This window comes from Hemitrygon akajei, chromosome 14 (genome assembly GCF_048418815.1).
Source record: "Hemitrygon akajei chromosome 14, sHemAka1.3, whole genome shotgun sequence".
NCBI classification, from domain to species: Eukaryota; Metazoa; Chordata; class Chondrichthyes; order Myliobatiformes; family Dasyatidae; genus Hemitrygon; species Hemitrygon akajei.
This window is the reverse complement of record NC_133137.1, coordinates 93677925-93693670: the sequence shown is the minus strand read 5'-3', so window position 1 is coordinate 93693670 and position 15746 is coordinate 93677925. Positions and strand designations below refer to the sequence as shown.

The following is a 15746-nucleotide window of genomic DNA, read 5'->3' as shown; positions in this document are numbered from 1 at the left end:
AGTTCCAAACCTGTCCGTCCCTTTAGAGATCTGTCGTCAGAGTGGCTAAGCGTTTGACTGAGTCCTACCTCACAGAAATAGCTCTTTGCTCACTATGTCTACACAAGGTGAGCACTTCAACAACGTGCATAATTAATGTACATTTCTCCAATGCGTTTTCTGATGAGCTGATAGCAATCCGCATATTGAAAGTGTTAAAAAGCAGTCTGTTTACGTGGTAACACACACAAAATGCTGGAGGAGCTCAGCAGGCCAAGGGCATCGATGGAAAAGAGCTGAGACCCTTCACTATGATTTCCAGCATCAGCAGATTTTCTCCTACCTACTTGGGAATCTGGTGTCCTGACTGGGACAGTGACCCCGGGCAGGAGATGGTACTAGTTCGATCTGTCTGCTCATGGAGAGTTCCCAGGACTGAACTCAGGATCACTGGCTGTTAACTGCCAGGCTGCGTTTTAAAGGCAGTTCAAAGATGACTCCAGCCCTGAAGATGCTGGACAAAGCAGCAGTGGTTGGACCAGAAGCAGTGAGATTTGATTTTGGGAGAGTAGAATTCATGGGAGGAGGGAGCATGTATGCATATGCCTCTGGAGGAAGGGAGGTTCATAGAAATATTACTGGGTAGATGATGAAGAGAAGAGGTAAGAATACCAGACATGGTAGGAGATAAGCTAGGGACTCAGGAGAAAAGAATGACCAAATATTGTATCCTTTGGTGTAGTGTTAGTGTTGCTGCCTCAAGGCTCCAAAGACAAGGGTTTGATCCCAACCTTAGGTGTTGTCACTGGAGTTCTCCCTGTGGCTGCATGGGTTCTCTCTCGTGGATAGCCAGAGGCTTTTTGCCACGAGGGAACATAGCTTTAAGTTACTAGGAAATGGGTACCGAGGGGATGTCAGGGGTAAGTTTTTCACACACAGAGTGGTGGAAGTGGATACGATAGGGTCTTTTACGAGCCCCTTAGGTAGGTACATGTAGCTTAGAAAAATAGAGGGCTATGTGCTAGGGAAATTCTAGGCAGTTTCTGAGTACGTTACATGGTTGGCACAACATTGCGGGCCAGAGGGCCTGTAAGGTGCTCTAGGTTTCTGTTCTATCTCGAACATCACCATAGAGTGATGTAGGGTACGGGTGGGTAGCAGGGGAAGGGGGAGTTGATGGAGATGTGAGATTGGTGAAGGATTGATGTAGCAGGGTGCTTAGTTGGGAGGGGGGAAACCAAGGGCTAGTATTTCTGTGAGTTGGCTTTATATCTAATCGGATTTATCCTCTGAATAGCTGGAAAACAGTGAGTGGCCTCCTCTTCGAAATTATGTGAAGCCTCCAATGTGTAAGGCATAACATTCTAGATTGATGGTTTTCATAAAAGTAAACTTTCCTCAAAGATCATTATATGCCGTGACTCATGCTATTTCTTCAGGTCAGTGTCTAATTGCAGTTTATTTTGGGCTTACATCATTTATCCAGGAGAAAGGAGTGAACGTTTCCTCCACTACCACTGCAATCTGTGTTTACTGGTGGCATCACACACCAGCCCTATCAGTACAATACGATTCTTCATTTTCAGTTGTCAGGCCAAAGGATCAGTAGTGAAGTGATGGTTGTTGCTAGTCTAGACAGAATTGGGTTATGTTATTTCTAGAAGTGGAATTGTAGAATTGTTCTTAAGCAGCCTGGATAAGGCCACCTGGAGAAAGGGGGAAGATGAGGTAACTCAAGAAGTAGTGATCACTTCCAGATACTTCCAGAATATAAAAAGACTGGTTGGTTAAAAACAGCCGAGGAGTTCTAATATTTTGAGATTGTCAACTGCAACTTATTTGCCTTGCTTCCGGCAGCAATCTAGCCTCCAGTACAGTGCTGAAGAAGTGCTGCATTGTCAGTGAGTGGTACCACCTTGTGAAGTCCCAACCCTGTCTGCTTTCAGGTGAACACTCCTTTCAAAGTATGGCAGGGGAGTCGTTCCAGACATCTTAGCCAATGTCAATCACACAAAAATCGACGGAGCTGTGGACAGTGGGGAAGATTGTCAAAGGATATAGATCATTTGGAGCCATGGGCTGAGTAATGGCAGATGGAGTTTTTAACCAATTCAATATGAGGCATTGAACTTTGAGAAGGGAAGGTACTTAGTAAATGGCAGGCTGCTTAGGAGCATTGATAAACAGAAGGATCTTGAGTTGCAAGTCTATAGCTTGCTTAAGGTTACTACACAAGTGGGTAGAGGGGTCAAGAAGGCATGCAGCATGCTTTCAATTTTTGTGGCATAGAATATAAAAGTTGGGAAGTACTATTACAGCTGTATAAAACTTTGGTTAATGTACACTTTGAGTATTGCAAGCTCAAGAGATTCTGTAGATGCTGGTAGTACAGAGCAACATACACAAAATGCTGGAGGAACTCAGTAAGTCAGGCAGCATCTACGGAAATGAATAAACAGTCAATGTTTGGGCCAGGACCCTTTATCAGTTCTGATGTGTAGTGCAGGAAAGAATGAAAGAGCAATTTCATGTGAGGATATTGTACTTCAACATTGAACAAATATGATATTTTTGGAAAGTTAACATTTTTAAGAGAAAAAGAGGATTCCATTTCTGCGAGGTTGCGTTATTATGGAAAGAGCTGTGAGAGTTTTATTTAAAGACAAAATGCTAGAAGACAAATTTTATATATGTTCACTGGCATAATTCATGAAAATGAACTTATAAAAGAAACAACTGCCAACTTTAGGACAGAATAATGAACTGTTAGCTTCTAGGCAATTTTAGGGCCAGTACTCACCAAATTTAAAACAATAATGACATGCACTAGTCCAACAATGTGGAATAAAATAACTTAAATGCCTTCTCTTTCCTTGCCAATGCCTCCAGCTACTTTGAATCCCCTGTTCAGACTTTCTTGCCTACTCTCACCCTCACCTTCCTCGAAGACTCTATTTACAACCTACCTCAAACCAAACTTTGGAATCCATCTTCTTCTGCGGATTGGTGCCAGCTATTAATTGTTTCTGTAATGCATTTTGGTAGGAAGAATGGGCAGAGGCAACATAGTGCTAGAGGTTGTGCAGGAACTAAGGAATGTAGGGGATTGCATGCACAATTCTTCGTAAGTAGCAGGGCAGGTTGAGAAAGTGGTTAAATGCATATAAAGTTCAGAGCTTAATTATTAGAGGCATAAAGCATAAAAGCAGGGAAGTTATACTGAGCCTTTTGTAAAACATTGGTTTTATTGAGTTCAATTCTGCTTGCCTCATTATGTGTATTTGAGAAAACATGACTGGAGGGGCAATGGGCATAATTTTTTGGAGGCAGATCATGCCCTACAAACTTGATTGAGAGTTTTGAGGAGGTGACTGATGTGGGTAGCTCAGTGGATGTAGTAAGGCATTTGACAAGGTCCTTTATGGTAAATTAATCTAGAAAATTAAGATGCATGTCATCCACTTGGACTTGGTAGCTTTGGTCAAGAATTGGCTTGCACGATGAAGACAGGGAGTAGTAATAGGAGGGTGTTATTTTGGGCAGAGATCTATGACCAGTGGTATTTCACAGAGATTGCTGCTGGATCCTCTGTTGTTTGTAACTGGGAAAACCAATACCAAGTCTGTTTACAAGAAGGGAATGAGCAGACTATTTTCTAAGGAAGCTGAGATCCTTCAATGAGTGCAGCAGGGTGTTGGAGATCTTTTACCAGTCTGTTGTAGTGAGTGCAGTCTTCTTTGCTGCTTTATGTTGGGGGAGCAGCATAGGTGCTGGTGATGCAAGAAGACTAAATAAACTCATCACGAAGGTAGGATCCGTCCTTGGCTACAACCCGGACTCTTGAGTTAGTGGTGGAGGGGAGGTCACTAAACAAGTCAAGTCAAGTCACTTTTTTTGTCATTTCAACCATAACTGCTGGTACAATGCATAATAAAAATGAGGCAAAGTTTTTCAGGACCATGGTGTTACATGACACAGTACAAAAACTAGACTGAACTACGTAAAAAACAACACAGAGAAAAAAAAACACACAACTACACCAGACTACAGACCTACCCAGGACTGCATAAAGTGCAAAAAACAGTGCAGGCATTACAATAAGTAATAAACAGGACAATAGGGCAAGGTGTGTATCCATCATGGACAATCAGGTACATCCTCTCCATGACCTACTGAATAAGTAGCGGAGCACTTTTTCAAACAGACTCATTCAGCTCCACTGTCACAAGGATCATTACAGAAAATCTTTCCTACCAAATGCAATAAACATATACAGCAGCTCACCTCTGCGACGGGAGAACACATCACAGTACAACAGTCTCTGCTTTATTACTTTGTACATTTTTATTATTGCACATTGGACATTGGTATTATTGTTATATTATTATCGCCAAGTGTGGTTTTAAATGTTGCTGCTGTAACAAAATAATTTCCCACTTGGGATCAATTACTTTTTATTATTATTATACATAACTTGGATGAAAATATCGATGGGTGGTTTATTAAGTTTGTAGACCACACAAAGGTTGATGGAGTTGGGCAAAGAGGCCATGCATGTAGACGAGGAGGTAGAGAAGACACACGGCATGCTTGCCTCTGTTGGTTGGGGCTCTGAGTATATGAGTAAAGAAGTCATGTTGCAGCATTTTAAAATTTAGGGTGGGGCACAGTTGGAGTATTGTGTGCATTTCTGGTCACCTTATTACAGAAAGAGTGTGGATTTTTGGGAAGGGATGCAGAACAGGTTTGCCAGGTTATTGTCTGGATTGGGGGGATGATCTTACAAGGAGAGGCCGGAGAAACCTGGCTTGTTTTCTTTGGAGCATCAGGAGCTCAGGGGAGACCTGGTTGAAGTTTATAATATTGTGAGAGGCACAGTTAGGACAGGCAGTCAGAATCTTTTTCCCATGGTAGAAATGTCAGAGTACCTAAGGAAATACATTTAAGGTGAGGGGAGGGCAAAGCTTTAACAAAATTACAGGACAAGCACTTTACGTAGTTACATGGATCGGGCTGTCACAGGTACGATGGTAGTGTTTGTGAGACTGTTAGGTAGACACATGCATATAGAGGGATATTCATCATGTACAGGCAATAGAGATTAGTTTAAATTGGCATCATGTTCAGTACAGACTGTGTGAGCTGAAGATCCCATTCCTGTGCTATGTTCTATCTTCTTCACTGTCTAGATCGAAACGCAATAGTCTGAGGGATGTGTCTAGCTGATTTTCAGATTAGGTAAGGAACCAAGAAAAGATGATGTATCTGTAGCTCAAAGGGAATATCCAGCAGTGGCTGTAATCATACCTGAAGTCACGCAAGGTTTCTCAGAAGCATCCTGTCGCAGTCACAGGATCTCATTGCAGACATCCCTCAGAATTATCCCCTCCAACTAGACATCTTTATCAGTGACTCTTTCTCCATCTTGACCTCTGGGGAATATCTAAAGATCATATGGTGACCAGCTTCAGTCTCAGATCTGTTGATGTCTAACCAGCCAAGTTTAGATACAGCCAGTTTTGTTCTGTACCATAACCTGAACAGCATCTAGACTGGGGCTATTGCAATAGGACCATATTCCTAATAATGAGATCTAATATGTAAATACATCTTATATATTTCAACAACATTACCATTGCTGAGGTCCTCATTATCAGTATGTTGAAAATGGCCAGAAGCTCTAATCGTACCAGCTGTTTCAGTAATGTGACTGACTATTTCATAATATACTACTGTCTATGTTTTCCAAAACTTAAATCAGGAGTGTGTAAGCATTGCCTGGATTGCATTGGGTAAAGAAGTTCTATTGCATATAAAGCAGAGAAGTTCCCAAACTTCTCCCTTGTCACTGAATCCCTAACTGTCCACTCCAACACTGGCACAGCAGCATGGCGTGCGGGATATATTGTAGTAATTAATCAAGTACTCCCCACCCCCCACTATACCCTGTAATCTCTGCCACCAAGCACAGTATCATCTCCAAGTTAGTTACTGCCTGTTACGCTGCTGATGTTTAGGACAGCAATGAAGGTCCTCCACCTCTGTCTATCCCTACAGTCACACACAGATATAGTAAGATTCTTCATTGCTGTTTCTTTAACAATTTTTGCTTGACTAGTCTGGAACCTGGAAGACCAGTGGACCACTCTTAGTCTGGCCTCTACCCTTTAACCCATGGGTGATCCTACCAAGAGCCAAAGCTCAAGGCCCAGACTCCAGCCAACATAGCTCTCTGGATCATTGAAGCACACAAGCCTCCAAACCCTACGGCAAGGTTGTGGTCCTTTTGGAGAACCATCTCCAAGTTTGACACAGAACACTTGCGGTAGTACATGAATTAACATATCTGTGTTTTTGGTTACAGACTTACTGTAGAACTTCTTTCGCTCCTGAAGTTGTTTGATCATTATTTCAGAACAATTCAAGAGAAGTAGTTACCTTCCAGTAGCTCTCTCAAGGGACCATTATTAAATGGGTTCTGTTCAGAAGGTTTAACAATCAAAATTCCAACCTAGTGGAAACTTTTGTCAACTCTAATTGGTCAAAACAACCATCTTATTAGTTCACATTATGATTTAGAAATGAACTTAAAGTAAGATTCTGCTTGTTTGTAAAGGTGGTGATTGTGATTTGCTTATAGTGTGTTGCTTTTCCATAACACTTTTAGTCATCTCAGTTAAACATGCAGGTGACAACAATTCATCGGGGAAAACAGGCCATTTCTTCTTTTAATCGATTGTCTTTGCTTCTAGGAACTTGATGAAGGATTGCCAATAAAAGAACCATTCTTTGTCAAAAACCCAGAACTGGTGGGCGATGTGGGCAATGGAATCCGAGTAACGTGGTTGGGACATGCGTCGCTGATGGTGGAAATGGAAGGGCTCACTTTTCTGACAGATCCCATCTTCAGCCAACGAGCTTCACCGGTGCAGTTCTTTGGACCAAAGAGGTTCCGAAACCCACCCTGTACAGTGGCTCAGTTGCCCAAAATAGACGCTGTGGTTATTAGTCACAACCATTATGATCACTTGGATTACAATACCGTGCTTAATCTCAATGAGCGATTTGGGAGTGACTTGAGGTGGTTTGTGCCGTTGGGTTTGTTAGGCTGGATGCAGAAGTGTGGCTGTGAGAACATAATTGAGTTAGACTGGTGGGAAGAGAACTGTGTCCCCGGGCACGATGAGGTCACGTTTGTTTTTACCCCTGTGCAGCACTGGAGCAAGCGAACTGTGACGGATGATAACAAGGCACTGTGGGGCAGCTGGTGTATCCTCGGACCTTGGAACAGGTTCTTTTTTGCTGGTGATACGGGTTACTGTGTGGCCTTCGAACAAATAGGGAAACGATATGGACCATTTGATCTTGCCGCAATTCCTATTGGAGCCTACGAGCCGAGGTATGTAGATTTTAAGGTGCTTCTGATATTTATTTATTATATTTCATGTACTTAGTACTTTCTGACCTTGAATTGGGATGGGGAATAGTCAATTATTTGCAGTTGTAGACTAATTTGATTTAGTCCAATAATTCACTAAATGGCCTCATCAAAACAATTGCCACTAATTCATATCAATGTCAAAATGTGACAATGCAGTAGCACTCTTTTCCTTTCTACAGGAACGATCATGTATAGTCCACGGATCACTTGGAGGAAGCACATACCAAAGAGCAAAAACCTGTTAGCATTAGGGGCTGAGTCACAAGGATGAAAGTTAACTCACCACCATTCCCTCCAGCACCACTGTCTAGTGTAACACAGAATACAAAAGATAATCTACATTTAGTGTAGGTGACCAGGGGAGTTACCTATCTGTAAATAACATGCTTTAATTGTTATGACCAGAATCAAATTGAGACTTCCCGAACAAGGGTCCCTACTTCAGTTTACCGATCATAGGTGGCTGATAGTTAGCTCTTGGATTGGGTGTTGGTTGGCATCTGTGGACCTCTGCATAATGGGGTCTGTTCCAACAACTTGATTCCCTATTGACTGATTGTCCGCTATGTGAATTGAGCACTAGTGCGAGTGTACAGTCTGTACTGCATCTGAACTGCCTAATCCACAGCAGTCTGCGTAAGGAGAAAGAGAGCTGGCGACTGTTCCCATCTGATATCTTGAGCATCTACCATGGCTGTGGACACCACTGTGGTCTGTGAGTCAGAACGCTGCAGTTCAAGTGCTACCTCAGAGACCTGCACACTTCAAATTGGTGCCAAGGACACCCTGTGGATATTCTTCCCATCCCTCATCCCAAAGGAACTACTGTGTATTTTTGATTCTACTGGTACTGCAGATTTCCTGATACCTTGCCTTGATGCTCATTTTAAATACTGGGAGACTGAGGTAAGTATCAGCAGGGGAATGAATTGTTGGAGCAAACCTGTCTCGCTCAATGTCAAGTTATGCAGAGGCTGCTGTGGATAGTCATCAGTTTGGATGAGACATTAAACTGAGTCTCAGTCTGAGCTCTCAAGCACACATGAAAGATCCCAAGACATTATTTTGATGGAGGGGCATGTCCAGTGTCCTTGACTTGCTGACATCACTAATTTTACAACACTGATCATTTTATCCTTGCTGGTTGTGAGGGCTTGCTTTTCAATTTGACTAGTGTGTTCTCTACATTTCCTCCAAGAGGCCCACAACCTTGTTGTAGGGTCTGGAGGCTTGTGTGCCTCAATGACCCAGAGAGCTATGTTGGCTGGAGTCAGGGTCTTGAGCCTTGTCTCTAGGTAGGGTCATGTATACCCCAAACAGGTTAAAAGGTAGAGGACAGACTAAGAGTGGTCCATCAGTCTTCCAGTTTCCAAGGTTGAGCTCTGGGCTAACAACCCTAACAGGTTAAAAAAATGTGTTTCAGAAACAGCAATGAAGAATCTTTCTATATCTGTGTGCGACTGTATGGACAGAGAGAGATAGAGGACCTTCATTGCTGCCCTAAACATCAGCAGAGTAAATGGCAGAAAGTAAGTTCTCTATAACAGCCATAAATTGACTGTAGAGAACTTTAGAATGTTTGAGGAGGCAATGAAGTGCTAGAGAAATGCAAATGTTTTATTGATGCATTATTTTCAGCAAAATCTCTTTTTACTACATTGAATAAGTTAAGGTTTAGCAATTATCATTGCCTTGGACAATGCAGAAAAGCAAGTCACTAAAACTTTGGCTTTAACACTTTTTGAGCAAATTGAATAGCTGCACGTGGTAGAACAATAGAACCATTTGCTGGCCATGACTCATCAAGTTGTGAGTTACATTAGTGGGCAACACCCTTCATCATGAGGGAGACAAATCAGAGCATGCCCAGCCTGGTGCTGCATTCTATGTGTCTGAGACTGGCCCAGCCTGGATTATGGAACGTGATCCTCACTCACTGGGGAGAAAGTGTGCTGCATGGAGCCGAAACAGGGAAAAGTAACCAAATCAACAAACCCACCCTTCCTCCATGCCCCCTCTAATTAATGATAAATTCTGAAAAATTCAGCTTATTTTAAAAAAATGTCTGTTTTCACAATGCCAGTTGATTAATGGGAGCAGCCTAGTGATGCACCATCAATAACTCACTCTGAGACGTAAAGGCAAGATATCGGCTTTTATTGACTGGAAGAAGGAACAAGCAGTGAGTGACCACTATACTACATCCTGGAGACTGAGAGGCCGGGCTCAGACCTCCATCACCTTTATACAGGGGTCTGTGGGAGGAGCCACAGGAGCAGTCATCAGGGGGCGTGTCCAGACAGGTATATGTAGTTCACCACATTCACCCCCCCTTTGTTTTAAAAGAGAGTCCCCATGGGGTGAAGTTTCTTACAAGTATATTTACAGGTTAAGTCTATCAGGTGGTCGAATCTGTCGCTACGATCTACGTAGCACCGGCTGTGATTGCACAGGTTCCGGTGGTGGTGATTGCACAGGTGCCGGAGGTGGTGATTGCACAGGTGCCGGTGGTGGTGATTGCACAGGTGCCGGAGGTGGTGATTGCACAGGTGCCGGTGGTGGTGATTGCACAGGTGCCGGTGGTGGTGATTGCACAGGTGCCGGAGGTGGTGATTGCACAGGTGCCGGTGGTGGTGATTGCACAGGTGCCGGTGGTGGTGATTGCACAGGTGCCGGTGGTGATTGCACAGGTGCCAGTGGTGGTGATTGCACAGGTGCCGGTGGTGATTGCACCGGAGACGGAGGTTGTACTGCTTCCGGCCTAACTGGAGGTGTCAGCCCACTATGTGTCAGTGATCCCTCACGTGTGTGCGAGGCACCTGGAATATACGCGTACGAGACTCCCGGTATATGAGTGTCGTGAGGGGTCAGTGTAGGGCTTGGTGTGCGCGGTGTCACCTCGGGTACAGGGTTCTTAGTTACCGTGGAGTGTTCGGGGTAGTGGTCTGCTGCTCCTGCGGGCGCCAGGTCGCGGACGGAGACCGTGTCCTCCCGCCCATCAGGTAAGACCACGTAGGCATACTGGGGGTTCGCATGTAGAAGGTAAACCCTCTCGACCAGCAGGGAGTATTTATTACTCCTCACATGTTTCCGGAGCAGCACTGGCCCTGGGGACGTCAGCCAAACTGGTAGGGTGGTTCTAGTGACAGACTTCCTGGGAAAAGAGAATAGGCGCTCGTGAGGGGTGGCATTGGTGGACGTACATAACAGGGAGCGGATGGAGTGGAGTGCCTTGGGGAGGACCTCCTGCCAGTGAGAGACCGGCAACCCTTTTGACTTAAGGGCTAAAAGTGTGGCCTTCCACACTGTGGCATTCTCCCTCTCCACCTGTCCATTTCCCCGGGGATTATAACTCGTGGTCCGACTAGTAGCAATGCCCCTAGCTAGCAGGTACCGGCGCAGCTCGTCACTCATAAAGGAGGACCCTGTATCACTGTGGATATAGCAGGGATATCCGAACAGAGTGAAGAGCTGGCGCAGGGCTTTTATGACGGACGTGGTAGTGGTGTCGGGGCAGGGAATGGCAAAGGGGAACCGCAAGTACTCATCGATAATATTGAGAAAATAGACATTGCGGTCGGTGGAGGGAAGGGGGCCCTTAAAGTCAACACTCAGTCGCTCAAAAGGGCAGGTGGCCTTGACAAGTTGCGCCGTTTCAGGACGGTAGAAGTGCGGTTTGCACTCAGCGCAGATTTGGCAGTCCCTGGTCATCGTCCTGATGTCCTCCAGGGAGTACGGCAGGTTCCGGGCTTTCACAAAATGGTAAAATCGGGTGACCCCCGCATGGCAAAGATGTGCGTGAAGGGCGTATAGCTGGTTGAGCTGTGCGCTAGCACACGTTCCCCGGGATAGGGCATCAGGGGGCTCATTGAGTCTGTCAGGCCGGTACAGGATATCATAGTTGTAAGTGGAGAGTTCTATTCTCCACCGCAAAATTTTATCATTTTTGATTTTGCCCCGCTGTTGGTTGCTGAACATGAACGCAACCGAGCGCTGGTCGGTCAGCAAGGTGAACCTTTTGCCAGCGAGATAGTGCCTCCAGTGCCTAATAGCTTCCACTATGGCCTGGGCTTCTTTCTCCACCGCGGAGTGCCGAATTTCAGAGCCTTGAAGGGTACGAGAAAAGAATGCTACTGGCCTGCCTTCCTGATTGAGGGTAGCGGCAAGCGCGAAATCGGAGGCGTCACTCTCTACTTGGAAGGGAATGGTCTCGTCCGCATGCATCGTTGCTTTGGCAATGTCCCCTTTAATGCAGCTGAAGGCCGCGCAGGCCTCAGCAGAGAGGAGAAAAGTGGTAGACTTGACCAGGGGGCGGGACTTGTCTGCGTAATGGGGGACCCATTGGGTGTAATAGGAAAAAAAAACCCAGGCACCGTCTGAGGGCTTTGAGAGTAGTGGGAAGAGGGAGTTCTAACAGGGGGCGCATATGGTCGGGATCAGGGCCAATGACCCCGTTTTCCACGACATACCCAAGGATAGCGAGTCGGGAGGTTCCGAACACACACTTGTCCCTGTTATAAGTAAGGTTCAGAGCTTCGGCCACTTGGAAAAATCATTGGAGGTTGGCGTCGTGATCCGACCAGTCGCGACCACAGATGGTGATGTTATGCAGATAGGGAAATGTGGCCTTCAGTTGGTACTGGTCCACCATCCGGTCCATTTCCCTCTGGAAGACCGAGACACCATTTGTGACACCAAATGGGACGCGCAGGAAGTGATAGAGCCTGCCGCCCGCCTCGAAGGCGGTGTAGGGGCGGTCCTCTGGGCGGATGGGGAGCTGGTGATAAGCGGATTTCAGATCTATTGTCGAATACATCTTGTACTGAGCTATCTGGTTGACCATATCCGCGATGCGGGGTAGGGGGTACGTGTCAAGCTGCGTGAACCTATTGATGGTCTGACTATAGTCCACGACCATCCTATTTTTCTGCCCAGTCCAAACAACAACCACCTGGGACCGCCAAGGGCTTGTGCTTGGCTCAATGATCCCCTCCCCGAGCAGCCGCTGCACCTCTGACTGAATGAAGGCCCTGTCCCCCGCGCTGTACCTCCTGCTTTTAGTTGCCACCGGTTTACAGTCGGGGGTCAGGTTGGCGAACAGCGATGGGGGAGGGATCTTGAGGGTGGAGAGGCTGCAAGTGGTGTCGGTAGCGCAGCTGTCGGCATGGTGCTGGGCGGGACGTGTGGTTCGGTGTGTGTGTGTGTGCAGTGACGGGGTATATGGCGAAGTCCAACCAAACTCAGGATTCCTGACAGTGAGTGGTGGGAGGGGCCCGTCATATGCCATAGTCACACTTTCGAGGTGGTTCTGGAAGTCCAGCCCCAATAGCACAGGTGCGCACAGTTGAGGCATGACCAGTAGCACAAAGTTCCGATATTCTGTGCCCTGCACCACCAATGTCGCTACACAACCCACCCGGATGTCTGTGGAATGCGACCCAGAAGCCAAGGTGATCCTCTGACTTACCGGCCGTGTCACGAGTCCGCAGCGTTGCACTGTGTCCGGGTTAATAAAACTCTCAGTGCTGCCCGTGTCAAACAGGCAGCTAGTCCTGTGCCCCTCCACCAGGATGTCCATCATTGACCTTGCAAGCTGGTGTGGGGCGCTTTGGTCGAGGGTTACGGTGGCCAGAGTTGAACTGCCGTCTTGGTGCCCAGTAAGCATCAGTGGGTTGGGGGCGGGGCATGTTGACGTCGACAAAGATGGCCGCCCACATCCTGGCATGCAAGATGGCGGCCCCCATGTCTCACACGCAGCGCTGCTTGACCCCGCTCGTGGTTTAGACTTACAGACCTTGGCGAAATGGCCCTTCTCCCACAGCTGGAGCAGGTCTCTTCTCGGGCCGGGCAGCGTTTTCGGGGGTGCTTTTCGAGTCCGCAGAAGTAACACAGCTCGGGCTTTTGCCTGGCCGCCGCCGTGGTTGGGTTCGGGGAGTTCGTGGAATTGCGATTGGCAGCGGCGTTGACGAATTCGCTCGCGGGAACCGGCGGCAGCAGGGTCTGAGGTGTCCACGGAACCGGCGGGGAATTGCGCGGCTGGACAGCGTCAGCGTTGTGCAGAGCAGCCTCCAGCGTGTCGACCGTCTCGATCGCCGAGCGTAAGGTCAGATCGGCATTTTCCAGCTGCCGCTGGCGCACGTACACTGACCGAATTCCTGTCACAAAGGCGTCTCGTACTAGCAGCTCCGCATGCTGTTCCGCCGTGAGCGTTTTGCAGTCACAAGTTCGGACGAGCGTCTGTAGAGCTCGGAGAAACTGGGCGCACGACTCTGCAGGCTGCTGTCGGCGCGTAGCTAAACGATGTCTTGCGTAGACGGTGTTCACCGGCCGCAGGTACTGTCTTTTGAGGGCGTCCAGTGCCCCTTCTTAGGTTGGCAGGTCTCTGATAAATGAATAAACTTTTGGGGTGACTCTCAAGAGGAGAATTCTGTGCATAACAGCGGGGTCAGTTGCACTAACCTCCTCCAAGTATGATTGGAAGCATGCAAGCCAGAGTTCAAAGGCAAGAGCTGCTTCGGGGTCTTGGGGGTCCAAATCCAATCTTTCCGGACGTAAAACGGTTTCCATGTTTTAAAACTTCCAGTCAATAAAATTGATGCACCATCAATAACTCACTCTGAGACATAAAGGCGAGATATTGGCTTTTATTGACTGGAAGAAGGAACAAGCAGTGAGTGACCACTATACTACATCCTGGAGACAGAGAGGCTGGGCTCAGACCTCCATCACCTTTATACAGGGGGTCTGTGGGAGGAGCCACAGGAGCAGTCATCAGGGGGCGTGTCCAGACAGGTATAGGTAGTTCACCACACCTAGCAGAATCAGACATCATTACAATCCCTGCAGTGGTCCAGTAATTCCTCCGTTTATCTTGCATCACTCTTAGTTTCCATATAAATTCAACGGAGATGAAATAAGCCATTCGGTCCAACAGTTCTAGGCTGACATTTCTGGCCCACACTGGCTTCCTCCTTCAAGTTTCACATTCTAACAAGATTCTGGTTGAAGACGCTTTTCCTGGGTTCTTAATCATGTTTATTTTCTCCTTGGCTACTAATGTCAGACTCTCTGCAAATACAGCTGTCTTCTCAATTTCTCTTGGTCGTGTATAGACGGCACGATAGCATAGTGGTTAGTGGCAGTGATCAAGGTTCAAACTGTCTGTGCGGAGTTTGTACGTTCTACCCGTGATCAGGTGGGTTTCCTCTGGGTGCTCTGGTTTACTCCCACATCCCAAAGGTGTATGGGTTAGGGTCAGGGGCAGTAAGTTGTGGGTGATGGAAGCATGCTGACATTTGTGGCTGCCCCCTGCCCCCACCCCCAGCACACCCTCAGATAGTGTTGGCTGTTGACACCAATGACGCAGTTCGCTGTGTGTTTTGATGATACAATATCTACGTGACAACTAAAGCTACTGTCATCTAATCTGTTCCGTCTTTTCTGACGGTCATGACCTGGCATTGTAACTGCAAATCATAATCCGTGCTCACCTCAACTTCCCACCACCTTAATTGTGATAGAGTTCCTCTTGCTCTTACCTACCACCCCATCAGCTGCTGCATCAATTATCCTCTATAACTTCCACCATCTCCAAAGGGATCCTACCACTAGAAATACCTTTACCTCCCCCCACCCCCAGCTTTCCGCAAGGATCAATCCCTCCATGATTCTCCCTCCATCCCTCTCCACTAGTCTACTAATTTCTCTCCCAGCAAGCAGCCAATGCTGTACCTCCTCCCTCACCTCCATTCAGGGCACCAAACAGTCCTTCCAGGGGAGGCCAAACTTCACCTTCATGTCTGCTGGGGTCGTCTGTCGAGTCCGGTGCTCCCAATGCGGCCTCTTCTTCATTGGTGAGACCCGTCATAAGTTGGGGGACTGCATCTGCAGGGAGAGAAACAAAGTTAACGTTTCAGACCAATAACCCTTCATCTGAGCTAAGAAAAGTGAGGAGGCAAGTACGTTTGAAGTTGCACAATGGCGGAGGCACGGTGAAAACAGGGTGGAAGTGTGGAAACTGAGAATGTCTGAGCGACACAGCCATCTACCAGGCAAAATTGAATGGTTGTTCATCACAGCTGATCTGCCTGAAGGAGTATAAATAGAGGCAGACAAATGATAGCAAAAGAGAGAGAAAGGAAACTGGGAAAGTGAGATACAGATCACAACTGTTGCTGGAGATAAGAAATTTGCCAGTGGTGGAAATGCTCAGTGTATCAGATCACATCTGTGGAGAGTTTAATCAGAATTGGCCAGATCTGACACAGGCAGTACAGTCTGGTTATCTACTGTCCTAATTCATTATCGTTTGTTTACACTCTTTCAG

General features: G+C 46.8%; 1 protein-coding gene across 5 annotated transcripts in view; it reads left to right on the top strand.

Moving 5' to 3' along the window:
- Nucleotides 1-15746, top strand: part of napepld (N-acyl phosphatidylethanolamine phospholipase D) — a 52237-nt gene that overhangs the window by 2899 nt on the left and 33592 nt on the right. For all 5 annotated transcript variants that reach the window (XM_073066633.1, XM_073066630.1, XM_073066634.1 and 2 more), the window contains exon 3: nt 6732-7378. In XM_073066633.1, coding sequence (XP_072922734.1) covers nt 6732-7378 — 647 coding nt within the window. The remainder of the gene's footprint in view (nt 1-6731; nt 7379-15746) is intronic.